This window comes from Diabrotica virgifera, chromosome 3 (assembly GCF_917563875.1).
Source record: "Diabrotica virgifera virgifera chromosome 3, PGI_DIABVI_V3a".
Classification (NCBI taxonomy): Eukaryota; Metazoa; Arthropoda; class Insecta; order Coleoptera; family Chrysomelidae; genus Diabrotica; species Diabrotica virgifera.
The window spans coordinates 118,532,028-118,549,351 of NC_065445.1; the positions used below are offsets into that span (position 1 = coordinate 118,532,028).

The 17,324-nt window shown below is 33.1% G+C and overlaps 1 protein-coding gene across 3 annotated transcripts in view; it reads left to right on the plus strand.

The window, feature by feature from the left end:
* Window positions 1-17,324, plus strand: part of LOC114336537 (probable multidrug resistance-associated protein lethal(2)03659) — a 98,501-nt gene that overhangs the window by 32,007 nt on the left and 49,170 nt on the right. For all 3 annotated transcript variants that reach the window (XM_050645431.1, XM_050645432.1, XM_028286912.2), the window contains exons 2-3: window positions 13,088-13,330; window positions 16,845-17,095. In XM_050645431.1, coding sequence (XP_050501388.1) covers window positions 13,088-13,330; window positions 16,845-17,095 — 494 coding nt within the window. The remainder of the gene's footprint in view (window positions 1-13,087; window positions 13,331-16,844; window positions 17,096-17,324) is intronic.

Below are 17,324 nucleotides of genomic sequence, written 5' to 3' on the forward strand. Positions count from 1 at the left end.
AGATTTGCAAATGTACTAAATAAAACCAATACATCAATAAATTCAGTATATGATTTTAACGATGCTCTAAATAAAGTACAATTAACCCTTAACCACTGAAATGTGGCATGTCATCCTCCTCCTCCTCTATATTTTCTCCTTCGTAAGGATGAAGTGGCGTCATGTAAGTCGTTTGACTATTTCTATCCAATTCTCTCTATACTGCGCGTGTTGTTTTGCTTCGGAGAATGAGTAACTAGCCATGTCCTTTATTTGGTCCGACCATCATAATGGAGATCTTCCTCTGGATCCTCTGCCCTCTACCCCACATAACAATGATGTTCGCATAATGTTCAAAGCATATACTACCAACATTCGTCGGAGTATATTCTTTTTAGTATATGCGTAGTACATACAAGCATAGTATGTACCTTAAAAAAAAATTCTAAATTTCATGTTATTTGCATATACTTCAAAGAATATTCATGTACCGAATATTCTGACCACATTCGTGTACGTAGTATCTCGGAATATTCGTAAAAGTTTATTCTTAGAATATACCTTTATCGAATATTCTTAACACATACTTATAAGTACATTCTTAACACATACTTATAAGTAGATACTTTTAAAATATCTTAAAAATAATATGTATGTATAGGAAGTATAATATTAGCCTTATAGATTATAAAACTTCGTTATTTTTTAGAATAATTAATAAAATTTATGTATTTCAAAATTGTTGTATGGTAAAAAAGTTTAAAAACATTAATTGTCTTAACGTTTATTATTAAAAATTCGTTTTCATAATTGAAATGACTTTACCATTTCCAGTTTATCATGAGTATTTTTACATCGTTGGAATTTGAATCTAGGTACATTCAATTCAATATATGGGCCATTCCAGCACCAAAACGTGCCAAAATCTACAACCAAAGACTGGTGTTGCCAACCGTCGAGTAAGCTTTTTTCGTCAACTTACCTTAAAAATTCCCACTTTTATAAAAACATTCCTCCTGTTTACAAAATCTTAGAAGATATGTTTAATTATTTTCAAATATTTTGATTTTTTTTAAATGTTTTACAATTTTGACTGGAGCAAAAATGCCCTTTTGAGTTAACTTTTTCCCTTTATCATCTTTTATGTTGAAAATTCCCCCAAAAAGGGAAATTTCCCTCCGTTTGGCAACACTAACTACCGATGCTGTTTGGTGACCAAACTGCACACGGCCAGTCTTTTCCTACCTGAATAAGGATTAGAGATAGGAAACAACGAAAAAATATGAAAACGAAAACAGGCATTATTTGTATCTATATCTATGCAGTGTTAAGGATGAAGACAAATGATAAAGTACTAGGACTAAAGAACATACATAATCTTTTTATTTTGTTTGCGGTGCTTCAAAATATAATCTATTTTGGTAACTCAATATTACTTAAACAGTAGGTATCTAGGTAAGTACATAATATAAGTTTATAAATTTTAGTTACTTATACATAGTTTAGTTTAGCTAAATATTATATAATAATTTATATAAATAACTAAAATTTATAAATATGTACTTACATTTTAAGTAATATTGTAGAATGTAGGTACTACATTCTCATATGCAATTAGAATATGTAAATATAATAGGTATTTGGTAGAACCTAAGATGAGATTAGGTGATGTTGAAAACATACTTCTGAGCAATATAGCACTTGATAGCACGTTCTTAGAATATTCTTAAAAATATTTTCTTCCCATACAAAGATGTGCGGTAGTACGTTCTAAGTATATAAATAGAAGGTTTATGGCACTTCCTTGGAATATTCTAAAAAGTACGTTCTTCGTATAAACTAAAAAGATATGCGGTAGTAAATAAATAGAAGGTTTATATCACTTCCTTTGAATGTTCTAAAAAGTATATGCTTGGTATATACTGAAAAGAAGTGCGGTAGTACATTCTGAGTATATACTGTTGTGATCTTGATTATTGATATGAGATAATATTTTTATATGTCATTTAATTTAATCAATGCATTAATAATAATCTAATTAATTTACCAGATCACATATCAATATGTTTTCAATCTCAGGGCTTTTTATAAAATTAATTACTTACATACGTGGCTTCTAAGTATTTCTTAATGGTTCCTAATCGGGATAGGAAAGAAAAGAGTAAAATAATAACACATATGGGTTACAATTGTAATCAAAATATTGTTTATTTTATTTAAATGGCAATCACTGCTTAATATTTGCTATATCTTATTTTTCTTAAACATAACATTTACACATGGGAATCTTATTTTCTTTTGATTTCCAATTGAAAGTTTTTATTAACATTTAACTATTATGATTTATTAGCAACAATTCTATTTAAGTTTGATGAAGCTTTTCTGATATTATTGATTATGTTTCTTCAATTTTAAATGTGGTATTTACTACGAAAAAACCCATACATTCATGTCCAAACAAATGAGACTGACCTTTTTCTGGTGCACTGAGAATGTCTTCACACAAGACCCGTTTCCTGCTATCCTTGGCTGCAATCCAAACCTCGTCCTGGCTTCCAGTAATGTTCTCCTCTGAAACTAGCTCGTATAGCTCTCGTTTCCTGCTTCTGTCGTGATGCTGTGTTCTACCTTTTTCGAAACTGCAATCAGCTACCGGGAACTCTTGGCTCAAGGAGGTTCTTTTACTCTCAACCTGGCCTACCTCTCGTTCTACGATAGATACTCCACACTCACGGAACTACACAGGCTTTCTCACTCTCCGTACACTACCGTCTACTACTCGACTTCACTTCTCGACAGCTCAAAACATTCTGATCTCTATTTGTCATTCATTCCCCTACTTTCTAAATATCCCTTCCAGATTCACAAATCAAACTTCCACCACCAACTCTCATTCGCAGTATTCCTCAAAACCAATTTTTAAACTTTCTAAATATGCTTAATGGATTTCAAAGAAAATAGTTAATTCCCATTCTAAAATTACTTTCTACTATATACAAATTTTAATTACCTATTCTCTATTTCCACTTTGTCTTATTTAGCATCGGCTAATGACCGATCCTTCCGCGAACAACGATAATGGCCTATTATCGATTTCACTTGAGTCTTATTTAATCACTTCTTAAAATTAAATATAACAATTTGTTGTATACAGGTTGTTCTAAATTTATATGCCCGTGGTTGAGAAAATTGAAAATATTTTATATTAAATTGAATTCTGTTTATAATTATCAAAATTTAATTTTCATATCAAATAGAAATATAACAAATCCCCGCCTTGTATTCGATAAAATTTATCTGCATTTTTAAATAAATTTTCTCGAGGCAAAACCAACTCCCTGTATATTTCCTTACTTTAATCTACGTCTTATACCCCTTCTTCTTGTATTACTCTAATTAGTCCCACCTGTAGAGTAATTGTTTCCTTATTTTCAGTGTCCTCATCCTGTGTTAGAGTGTCGGTTATTATGTTGTCTTTCCCTTTTTCCCATATCAATCTTCTGTCTTTTTCTTCAGATTTTTCACATACTTTTACCGTGTATTCTGCATCCTCGTTTTCATATGCCTCCTCTTCAAATGCCACTGTTTCGATCATATCTTTTTCGCTTTCATTTGTTAGCTTTATTTCTTCTTCTCCTGAGCTCATCTCTTCTTTTGAGGAATCCCAGTTTTCTTTTGCTTTTGATACTCTCAATTTTTCTTCTTCTGGGCTCAACTCTTCTTTTGAGGAGCCACAGGTTTCATTTTCTTTTGTCTTTTTCTGACTTTTTCTCCCTTTTCTTCTTTGTCCTTGCTTCGTTGCCAAATTCATTTCCACTGTTTGTTCTTTACCTGATTCGTCCGTATTTTGTTTCTCCTGTTCCTTGTCCTGTTCTTCTTCTTTTTCTTCTGTTAGATTCATCGTATTATTTTTAAAATCTATCACTACATGTTTTTCTGCCAATTCGTCAACTCCTACTATCATGTCATGTGACATGTTTGGCATTATTACACATTGTAGTGCATACATCTTCTTACCCAGTCGTACCATTACTCGTATGCCTTCATTTATAGTTGCCAATGTCCGTTTGTTTGCGCCCACTAAATTTACCCTAGGTATTTTGTAAATTAAATTTGTTAAGTTAACTTCTTCTATTAGTTTTCTGTTGACCAATGTTATTTCTGATCCAGTGTCTATCATAATTTTAATTGGTTTCTCGTTGATAAATCCATCCACAAATTTTAAATCAACTCCATTTTTCTTTTCGTTGTTTCTTGCCAATTTAATAAACTCCTTGGGGTTACAAAAGATTCCTGTTTGATTTTTGGTTTTTAGTGAGCGCCGTCGTGAAAAAACGCCGGTTGCTCATCGTTGTTTATATTTTCGTCATAATGTCTCTCTCCGTCATATTCATCTGTCTGGGTATTATTTACTTCTCTTCTATTTTCTCTTGGTCTGTCGGATCTGTTTCGGTTTTCTCGATATCCCTGTTCATTTTGTCTACCATTATTTCTGTTTTCTTGATTTGAGCGTGTGGTGTTTCTATTCTGGTATTCTCGATTTCTGTCCTCATTCCATTGCCTATTTCTTTGTTCATAATTTCCTCTTCCGTTGTCTCTATTTTCGTTTTCCCTTCTGGGATTTAATTCTCGTCTTGTATAGTCCCTCCTATTTTGATTTCTATCTCTGTAATCCTGTGTTTCTCGGAGCCTGTAATCTTCTCGCGACCTTCTTGATTTTCTTTCTCTTAGACGTGATTCTCTTATTTGTAGGAATTGGCATAAACTATCTATGTCTTTGTAGTTTTGCAATGTGATATGGTCTTCCAGCGTTTCTTCGAAATGTCTTGCAATCAGTTCGACTAATTGTTCCGATGAGTAATTATATTGTAGATGCTTTGCATTATTGTAAATTTGTAAAGCATATGTCCTTTCTGATACACCCATCCTATCATTGTATTTCCCATTTTGCAATTCCTTGTTAATTTCCAATTGTTGAACCTTTCCCCAGAAATAATTCAAAAATTTTTGTTCAAATTGTTGCCAATTGCCGAATTCTTCTTCTTTACTATCGAACCATAGGCTTGCTTCATATTTGAGATGGTTTCTGATAGTTTCTTTTGCTGTTTCGAAATTTCCGATGTGTTGTATTTTCTTTTTCAGGCTATTTATGAACGGCACTGGGTGTAATCTTCTTACATCCCCGCCAAACCTTATCTTCACGTCATCTGTGCTATGTATAACCATTTCTCTTCTTTCTCCGACATTTTGTTGAGTATTGATTTCCGCAATCTTTCTTTCCACTTCTTCTATGTCTGCTTGAATAGCGTTTTGCAACTTGTTTTCCAAACTTTCCATTTCTTTTTTCTGGCAATTCGTTATCTCCTTTATTTTATTTTGAATTTTCATTTCTTGTTCTTTCATCTCGTTTTTCATTGTTGTCAAACATCCTTTTACTTCCTTTTCATACTTTCCTATGCGTTCCTCCATTTTCTTGTTGTTCTCTTCTATTGCTTGTTTCATTTTTTGTTGTGTTTCATCCATTTTTTGATCCAATTTTTGTTGTGTTTCATCCATTTTTTGTTGTGTTTCATCCATTTTCTGATCCATTTTTTGTTGTGATTCATCCAGTTTCTGATCCATTTTTTGTTGTGATTCATCCAGTTTTTGTTCCATTCTTTGTGACAGGAGTTGCATCATTTGTAATATTTTATCTATTCCTGATAATTCTTGCTGTTCTGATGCCATGATTGTCGTGTCTAAAATGTCTTCTTGGTCTGAATTATTCTCTTGATTTGAATGTTCTTTTTGTTTTTTGTTGTCTTTGCTTTGGCTTCTTGTCACAGACATTTGTTTTCAAGAAGTACTGTCCCCGCCAAATATGAAATTTTACTAGTATGTTACCAAGACGACTTTTTCTCACCCAAATATTATAAATTGTCAATAAATATATCAAATGTAATATCGTAAAAATAAAATATTTAATCAGTTATGTAAAATTTGTACCTAAAGAGATCTAAAATTTTATGTTATCAAATGTAAGTATCTCACTTTTTACCACAGGCATATAAATTTTCAAATACCGGCTTTACTCTTTCTATCCTTCAAATTTGCCACTAGAAATACTTTACAATGCCCTCCACGTTGGACGACAGTTGTTGTGATCTTGATTATTGATATGAGATAATATTTTTATATGTCATTTAATTTAATCAATGCATTAATAATAATCTAATTAATTTACCAGATCACATATCAATATGTTTTCAATCTCAGGGCTTTTTATAAAATTAATTACTTACATACGTGGCTTCTAAGTATTTCTTAATGGTTCCTAATCGGGATAGGAAAGAAAAGAGTAAAATAATAACACATATGGGTTACAATTGTAATCAAAATATTGTTTATTTTATTTAAATGGCAATCACTGCTTAATATTTGCTATATCTTATTTTTCTTAAACATAACATTTACACATGGGAATCTTATTTTCTTTTGATTTCCAATTGAAAGTTTTTATTAACATTTAACTATTATGATTTATTAGCAACAATTCTATTTAAGTTTGATGAAGCTTTTCTGATATTATTGATTATGTTTCTTCAATTTTAAATGTGGTATTTACTACGAAAAAACCCATACATTCATGTCCAAACAAATGAGACTGACCTTTTTCTGGTGCACTGAGAATGTCTTCACACAAGACCCGTTTCCTGCTATCCTTGGCTGCAATCCAAACCTCGTCCTGGCTTCCAGTAATGTTCTCCTCTGAAACTAGCTCGTATAGCTCTCGTTTCCTGCTTCTGTCGTGATGCTGTGTTCTACCTTTTTCGAAACTGCAATCAGCTACCGGGAACTCTTGGCTCAAGGAGGTTCTTTTACTCTCAACCTGGCCTACCTCTCGTTCTACGATAGATACTCCACACTCACGGAACTACACAGGCTTTCTCACTCTCCGTACACTACCGTCTACTACTCGACTTCACTTCTCGACAGCTCAAAACATTCTGATCTCTATTTGTCATTCATTCCCCTACTTTCTAAATATCCCTTCCAGATTCACAAATCAAACTTCCACCACCAACTCTCATTCGCAGTATTCCTCAAAACCAATTTTTAAACTTTCTAAATATGCTTAATGGATTTCAAAGAAAATAGTTAATTCCCATTCTAAAATTACTTTCTACTATATACAAATTTTAATTACCTATTCTCTATTTCCACTTTGTCTTATTTAGCATCGGCTAATGACCGATCCTTCCGCGAACAACGATAATGGCCTATTATCGATTTCACTTGAGTCTTATTTAATCACTTCTTAAAATTAAATATAACAATTTGTTGTATACAGGTTGTTCTAAATTTATATGCCCGTGGTTGAGAAAATTGAAAATATTTTATATTAAATTGAATTCTGTTTATAATTATCAAAATTTAATTTTCATATCAAATAGAAATATAACAATACATAAAACGTTTAAGTTCTGTAATGTATTATATACTCAGTATCTGCTCTGCACATTCGCAATGGTAATTACGCATATTCACAGTATATACTTTTCTGAAAAGTATGTTCTATGAATCTACTAAGAACATGAAATTGTTATGTGGGCGTTGCCTTTAACTATCATTCGTTCCATTCCTTCTCTTCTTCTAGTTATATGTTCAGAATATCTCAGTATATCTGACTATCTCGGTATGTCATACCTTGCCGAAAATATATTTTGTTGTAAAACGTGTGTTATAAACGATTTCTAGAATACCATCTGTGTACCTTCAAGTGGTGTGTAATTGTACCTGCTAGGTCTGGATGCCACGTATGAAAAAAAGTTGATTAATAGCAAGCTGAAAATTTGTGAATAGCTTAAGGGTGTCTAGTCGGATAAACTTTGATATATGGGAACACTGGAAGAGGGGCAGTTTTAATTGTGGAACAGGTTAAAAATTTGGAACGGTCACACCACGAAAACGGCACATTTATTTTGTCCGACAGAACAGACTTAAACTCTCCGAACAGAGATTAAACTCTCATGCAAAAATCAGACTGCTATTTATCACCTGTCATAATTCCTGTCATTTCACATATTCTACATGTTCCACTCATTAAAACGCCCATTTGGTGATAAATAGCAGTCTGATTTTTGCATTAGAGTTTAATCTCTGTTCGGAGAGTTTAAGTCTGTTCTGTCGGACAAAATACATGTGCCGTTTTCGTGGTCTGACCGTTACAAATTTTTAACCTGTTCCACAATTAAAACTTCCCCTGTTCCAGTGTTCCCATATATCAAAGTTTGTCCGACTAGACACCCTTAAGGTATTAACAAATTTTCAGCTTGCTATTAATCAACTTTATTTTCATACGCGGGATCCAGACCTATGTTCCCAACTGCAGCAGTTTTAGTATGGTTTCCTCTTTGAGCTACGTTGACGTAAAGTTTTCTTGCTGTATCACGTACCGAATGTCAGTGTTTTCGTTTCTATAGTTAAAATTAGTCCAGTGTATTCTTTCGTAATTAGTATGGCAGCAAGTTCGTCCAGATGTTCTACTTTCAGAGGGAAAGCAGTATTTTCCTATTTTTGAGTTACCAATACTCAAGTTTTTTTGTAATTCAGTTTATAAAGGATTTTGTAAGAACCTCCACCATTTTTTTTAATATTATGCATGCGTTCATAATTTTTGTTGAAAAAATAAAGTTTATTTTATTTGGAGCAATATTACCAGAGAACGGCACTTCTCGCCAGAGGCGCACACCCACACCCCCCTACACGCGACCCTATAATATACATGAAATTTTCGGTTTTCTAAATCTGACGGAATTAAAAATTGTACCAACTCACATCTTAAAGTTAAGGAAAAGAGTCACCCATTCATATATGAACCATTCATTTTGGTCCAAGGGTGTGGATTTTACGGCCCTTCCTATTTAGGGCCTGTTTTTCGTTCTCGTCCCCAAAACTCCCAAACACTTCAAAAATTTAAGTCCGACCTTTGCGGCTTCTAATAGTACTGATCATTACCTTTCCAACGCATGTCTAATTTTGAAAATCGGTTATGCCACTCAAAAGTTACCGAGCTCAGAAATAGACTCAATTTCTATTCAAAAAAGGGAAAATGTTTGTGGATATGTATGTATGTACATATTTATATATGTGGCTGGAAAAGTTAAACCGATCTGAATTTTTTTTCTGTGTTTGAAGAGGGGGTCAGGGCCGATTCAGAACCGGTGTAGTTTGTAACTTTTGCCCACTCATAAGCTAGCTATAGGACTTGGTAGGTACAAAACGGCATATTTTTTGGTATATATCGTCGGTTCAAGAAGAGACAGGAGAACCGCAAATACACCAAATCAATAGTGTTGAGATATTCTTTCAAATGGTGTCTAAGCCGTCAGGATCAGACGTACACACGGCTCAGTATCGCCGAAAAACTAAAAAACTAAATCTAGCAATAAAACACTGAAAACGTTTGTTTTCTATACTTCCACAAAATTTATTACAACTAAGTGACTACAGCTGTTTCGGCAGAGTGCCTTTTCCATCAATTAAAATACTAAACTTTGAAAATTTTGGTTTTTCGACAATTACTCAAAATTTCAACCTACGAATTGCGCCAATAACTGAGCGTTTGTAGAAGGACTCTAGACGAATCTGACTGTGTATACCTCATATCCGGGAAAATTCGAATTTTTAAGTTATAGGTTTCATAAGTATGATTAAATCTATTTCCTATGGGAAAAACGGATTTTCAAGCTCAATAATTCCTGTAATAGCTTTAGTTATCATACTTGACCTTAGATGCATTAGATACTACTTGTCAATACGTTTCAAACTCGTGTTTAGTGATCAATATCGGTTAAGCCGTTTAGAAGTTATTAAGCTACAAATGTATAATAAAATTAACGATTATTTCCCAAATGGTTTATGTAGTTTTAGTGGTTACGACGCTAAATTTGCTCTGGCAACGGGCCATCCGAGTTCATTAACCGGCCATCCCAATAATTTTTGAAGTTATACTTCTTTACGATCGATAGTGAAATTTTATAATGCCGGGCGCATGCGCACACAGACAGTATGTATTTAGTTGCTAATCTTTCAAGATATGTATGTATCAGCGCTGTCAGCGCAAATAAGTCATATTATATCATATAAATGGATATATTAGTGTTCTTAATAAATGTATTATTTATTATAATTTTTGTGTCTTTGGATTTGTCTTCCTCGGGAATAAGATATTTTATAATAATAGTAAGTATATTTAAAGTATTTTTGTACACTTCACTTGGTCTATTAAATTTGTCAGTATGTATGAGAAATCTTGTAACCTGTCAAAGAAAAAGGTATATAGCTCAGTGGTAGAGCGTGTGACCGGAGATCAAGAGGTCCCGGGTTCAAATCCCGGACGATTCATCTTCTTTTTTTTTATATTTTTGGTATCGTTTAAATAAAATTTTTTTAAAAGTGGTAGGTAAAGAAAGTTAGTTTAATATTTAAATAAAATACAAATAACCTGTTAAATATATTAATTTCGTTGAAATCATAATAATAGAAGTATAACTTAATACGTGCGTACAAAATACACACACATTCTTTTTTTTTTCAATCTATTTCGAAGAGAAAAAAATCTAGTGTACATTCCATGTACACTATATCATTTGGGGGATAATGCGACAAAGGCGAACATTTATAAAGCTTAACGTGTAATCGAGAAAAATTGCATTCAACTTCATACATTTAACTTATAAAAAAACTTTGAAATACTCCTGATACAAGAATAAAAAACCGCTAAACGCCGTAAAAATGAGTGGCGCTGTGGCGCATACAATATTCCAGCTACAAAATATCTGATATGAATATTACGTGGCGCGAAAATGTATTTTCATTTTGATGCAAAATAAAATTTTAGTTTTATTTTAAAAGATTTTTCCATAATATTTTCTAAATTTGCAGTAAACGCGCCACAAAAGAGTTTCAAAATTCAAACTGTATCAAAGTTACTCTTTTGTGGCGCGTTTTACTTCAAATTTAGCAAATATTATGGAAAAATATTTTAAAATAAAACTAAAATTTTATTTGCATCAAAATAAAAATACATTTTCGCGCCACGTAATATTCATATCAGATCTTTTGTAGCTGGAATATTGTATGCGCCACTCATTTTTACGGCGTTTAGCGGTTTTTTATTCTTGTTTTAGTCTACAGCAGTGTGAAGAATAATTCCGTAATTGACGTAAAAAACAAATACAGTGATATCAGACAAACTCATATTGAAAACACAGGAGAATAATTAATAGGCAACGGTATGACATACTGCATATCATATCAGATATTTTGTGTGCGATCTATTTTGTCGGGGCTATTTTGTTTACGGGCTATTTTGTCAAGGCTATTTTGTATCCGGGCTATTTTGAAGTGGCTTTTTTGACGGGGCTGTTTTGTCCGGGCCATTTTGACGGGTCACAGCAATTCAGACATATATTATACATTTTAAAGTAGAAAACTTTAAAATGATATATTGCCAATGTTTATGAGTTGCGTTCCGGGACGACTTTATTGAAAGATAGTTCATTCGATTACATGAAGTCAACTTCAAGAATATCCGTCACAAAAAATATAGAATGTGATTTGTCTTTAAAGACAACCACATGCAACGGTGAAAGTAAAATGCTCGTGTTGTGATTCCATAGTAAATCACAAGGAAAAACCAGGGAAAAACCTCGTGATACTATCCCGACAAAATGGAAGTATTTGGTCTTACATTTAGGTTACTCTCAAAACTAACACCAAATTCTGACTTTGTATGTTATTTTAAATTATAAATAATATTAATAATACATAGATATATGTATAAATAATACTAAAATATAAAATATGTACTATCCTCGATATGTTATTGACTTACTAATCGTGGTATTTTCTTTCTTGTGACTTCCTCTTTTAGTATGGGTAACCACATCCTACTGCATTCTACCGAGAAATTTGCGACACAATTGGTTTCATTTAGCATAATAATTAGAGCCGCTGTTTGATTTTTCTCTTTTTCCTATCTGTTTCTTTCAGGACTATACTTGAATCCCTCCACCCCATTTTTATGGACAACATTGATATAATGGACTGTAATATAATCAAAAACTTCTTGTAGTTAACTAAAAAAACTAATTAAAATTGGTAAAACTAAAATTATTTGAATGACAATTTTCTTTATGTATTGCTTGCTTATTTTGATGTTGCTATCTTCTGTATCATAGAGTCACACCGTCTATTAAACAATAAATAATAATTTGTCCATACTCCCCGCCATAAACGGCTCTAGAAACGTTCAAACACAAATCACGCAAGTTAATGAGGAACACTAGAAACAAGTCTCAGCTAATGGCAATGGACAAATTTTAGTTATTGCTTAGTAGACGGTGTGACTCTATGATACAGAAGATAGTAACATCAAATCAAGCAAGCAATAGAAACATACATAAACAAATTTGTCAAATTAATTTTCATTCATATAATTTTAGTTTTACCAATTGTAATTAGTTTTTTTAGTTAACTACAAGAAGCTTTTGATTATATTACAGTCCATTTTATCTAAGTTGTCCATAGTATCATGAGGTTTTCTCCTGGTTTTTCCTCGTGATTTACTATGGAATCACTAACACGAGAATTTTACTGTCACCGTTGCATATGGTAATGTGGTTGTCTTTTTAAAGACAAATCACATGCAATGATTTTTGTGCCGGATATTCTTGAGTTAAAGTTGACTTCATGTAATCGAATGAACTATCTTTTAATAAAGTCGTCCCAGAAACGCAACTCATAAATATTGGTATAATATATGTCTGAATTGCCGATACGAATGAGCCAGATTAAATTAAATTATTAGAAGAATTTTTTACTAAGCAAGAACATTTTTGTTTAATTTGTTAATATTTTGTATTTTGACAACGACGTCCGAAGTGGAAGTCGAAACGTTAATAAAATTATTTTTTCAAGTTAAATTGTGGCTTATTTCCCAATTAGAATAGTTAATTACAAAAATGTCACAAAGAAATAGCTTCATAACAATATTATTAATACGTGCTAAAAAAAAATATTTATACATAGTAAACTAAATCGATTTGTTTTGTACTTATAACAGATATACCGGAAAATTATTTACAAGAGGATTTAAACAGGATCTCGAGGATGACGACCTATATGACGTTATTAAGAAGTGTCGATCAAAAAAATGTACAGACAAACTAGAACACCAGTACAATAGTCGATCTAAAACTAAAGATCCAAACAAGAAGGTATCTATATTCAAAATAATATGGCATATGTATGGATTGAGGTATATATTACTAGGACTATTTCATATGTCGGGAAGGCTTTTGACCAGGTAAGATTTTATTTGCTTGCTTTTCTTGGAATTTCATTCTTTGTTTATTTATTATTTACTTTGTTTACTTATTTGAAATAGTTTAAGTGCAAGCTATGGAAATATTTTTTCTTTTTAGCTTAGTGATATACTGTCTATTTCTTGATCTTCCTTCTATACCAAACACTTTTCTTTTATTTAACTCCACACCAAATAACCTAGAGTACGGATTTCCCTGGGGTTTTTTATCTTATATATTCTTGTCATGCCACTAACAATTTCACATTCAGAGAAGGCATGTATCGCAGTTTCTTTCTCTGTTTCACCTAACATAGTTCATTCACTCTACCCATCAAGTACTTTCTGATTACCCAAACCTTTACCTGGGGAGAAAACCTCCACTAATACATTAAATCACTAAAAATAAATATCAATCCACGAGGAAAAAATTTTTCCTGTAGTTGGCTGTATACCATTTATTACAAAAAACCATGAAATCCTTTATAAAAGGTATATTTGTTAAAAATCCCTATACAGGGCTACATCATAAAACAAACAGAACTAGTTTTCAATCGGTTGACCGATCATCATCAGTGTTTCCTAAAAAGTGTATAACTTGAATCATACATGCTAACCACCAAAGTAAAAATATAAGGGTAAAAACCCTTTACAATTAATCCGTCATAGGAACATATAAAATTGATGTGACTTTACATATGGATGTACAAAATATCCAATGTTTTACGCTCTAGGTACCATTGAGCTAAATATGACTTGTTCACATCATGGCTGTGTAGAAGCAAGCACCATATTAGAGCATGGGCAGTACATTGGCCCCGTTGGATCGAGGAACTGATCGAACACATATAAATAAAATTCATAAAAATTTAAAAGAAAAGTAGGTACAGAGCGACAAGCGAAAGGTGGCGGCTGACCTTCTCGTATTCTGCATTTGACGCTGTGTATTTTCACTCAAGGTCACGCGCCAGCACTGGCTTGTCCCTAGTATGTATATGAGTAGGAAAGTCTATAGAAGATAAGGTGAAGTGAGGCAGGCAGTGATAGTGGAAGAAGAATAAAAGGACATTTGGCATGAGGAACATGATGAGGCAAAAGAGATGAATGAGAAAGGAGTAATGAAGAGGAAACAATTGAAGAAAATGGCAGTGAAAAGGAAACAGGAGATAGCAATGAAAAGAGTAAATGGATGACCGATATTAATAGAAGAACGAAAAGGAAATAGCATGGAAAGCAAGGCAAAGGAAATAGGAATGAAAGTAAACTTATTCGAAGAATTGAAACAGAGAAAGAAATGTTAAAAATAAAGGGACGCATCGACAGATTAGTAAATATAACAAAGCGGTGGCAAATACAAGGAACGATATTAAATAAGGAGCCACAAAGATATGGCTGATTTGGTGCGAAAGATAAAGAAATATTATATAGTCAATGTGTAGTACTATACGGGACACTGAGAAAAAGGAAAGGATACGAAGATGCCTGATAACAACAAGATCGCAAAACAAAAATAGCCATGGGGGCAACTACGAGGTGCAAAGGGAGACAGGACCTCGATTTTTGACCCTTCGCTTCGTTATCGATCATTCGCTATCTGTACACTAAACAGATACGAAGCGAATATGCTCGATAACGAGGCGAAGGGTCAAAAATCGAGGTCCAGTTAGAAGTAAATGGCGAAGGTTCTTCTTTCTCATAATCCTTAGTCCCTTCAGCACGTCGGATGTAGGGTTCCGCCCATTATCCATTTCTTCCATGCCCTTCTATTCTATTGGTGGCTAGGTTCCTAATGCCTCTTATACTCATGTCTCTATTTCACTTATATCATGGATTTGGTCCATCCATGTATTCCTCGGTCTTCTCTTTCGTCTTTTGTTTCCCATTTTGGTAGAGGATTAAGAAGTAAAACAGTAGAAGGGCAAAGGAATTGCACAATAAAATGGAACCGACAAAGAGCCCCAAAGAAATAATGAAAATAGTGGACTAAGGATGGATCGAGGAGCTTTCTAAAAAGGTTACCTGCAAAAATAGTTGGAGGCACTGAGCGATGTGACAGTTCTCGTGACATAGACCTCCTCTGACATAACAGTGAAGGGGAAATTTAATGCAAGGTACCTACCCAGACCTCCCTTAATTGTACGAGGAAGAAGAAAAGACTGAAGGAATTGTGACTATGTCGCAAATAATATGCATAGAAAAAGAAAATTGGAAGGAAATAACATTAAAAATTTGCGCACAAGCTGAAAAAAAAAAGAGAAAATAGGACCAATAGCTGTTAAATTACTGGTAGCAGTCTGAAAGCTCTTCGATCATATGAAAGAAATGTACTAAGAAAAGATATGGACACCCACATAAGCAACACTAGAAGGGGACAAATCAAGCAAAGTGGACAGCAAGAGAGAAGAGGGTGACGACAAAGATATGTGACAAAACAAGTAAAGAAATGCAACTGGTAGCCAGAAACAAAAAAGGTATGGTAATCATTACAAACCAGAAAGGAAAGATCTAGGGAAGTCGTAAAGATGTTAAAGAAGGGGCTAGGAGAAAGTCATAATATCTTCACAAATAAAGTTAGGCACACTGGACCAGAAAGGGTGGTCCTATACGAAAGGACCACACCTGTACAACTTACTACAGAAAAGGTTCGCTACCGGAACAATGCAACCAATTTGTGGCAATATCAGCATAAATTATTATTAAAAATTTTATACAGTGCTAGTCAAAAGTCCGTACCCCCCCTCGTATCTTTTGAAAGGTTATACCTATAATAGTGAAATTTGGAGGGAGGAAATAAACGGACGTAAGCTTCTTAACTAGGCATGACAGGTGACGTAATAGTGACAGATGACGTTACAGAGCCACTGTGACCGATAATTTTAAATAGGACCTTATGGCAAGTGATACCTCGTTTGAAAGGTATTGAAAATACCTATTCAGTCATACTAATTTTGTTTGAGTTTAAGCTAATTTTGATGAATAAATGAAATAAATATAAAATTGTAGTTTCGCATTTAATTAATAAAAATTCAAAATTCCGCTCATGATTACTTGTCAAACAGGTTGACGTTGACGTAAAAACTACTAGAGAATTAAAAAACGTCAAATTTTTTGACAAAAAATCCATAGGCGAACATTTGAATTTTTATTAATTAAATTAGAAACTACAATATTATATTTATTTAATTTATTCACCAAAATCCAAATCAACCTAAACCCAAAAAAATTAGTATGACTGAGTAGGTATTTTAAATACCTTTCGAATGAGGTATCACTTGCCATAAGGTCCTATTTAAAATTATCGGTCACAGTGGCTCTGTAACGTCATCTGTCACTATTACGTCACCTGTCATAACTAGTTAAGAAGCTTACATTCGTTTATTTCCTCCCTCCAAATTTCACTATTATAGGTATAACCGTTCAAAAGATACGAGGGGTGTACGGACTTTTGACTAGCACTGTATACCTATTTATATACAAAGCTTAGAGGATAAGTAATTTATCAAATATAAAATTTTAGTACGTTGGAACCTGACGCTCTTTCACATTTGGTAGGATACTTCAAACCTGGACAAACCAAAATGACAATACACGATGCTATGTATTTTGCTGGAATCATGATTGGAGTTAAAGCTTTTCACACAATCTACTTTCAAAATTACCACATCTACTTAACAGAGTTAGCCCTTCAAATCCGCATTTCGTTTTCTTCTCTTATTTATCGAAAAGCATTGAAGTTAAGTCCAAAAGCTTTAGAAGACACGAGTTTGGGTAAGTACCTTGTCTATCTTAGATTTTAAAGCTATATTTTTTCAATTAATGCAGCAGTATATATGGATTCTGTTTCTATTTTGTTATGATTGTATTTTAATGTGTCCTTCCATTCGTTCTGTCCCAGAATGGTAGGTTCTTGTAACCTGCGCACTGAACGTTGCCTCATCTTGCTGAAATAACTGGCCACCGATAGTTAAGTTACTTGATGTGCAAAACCTGTGTAAGT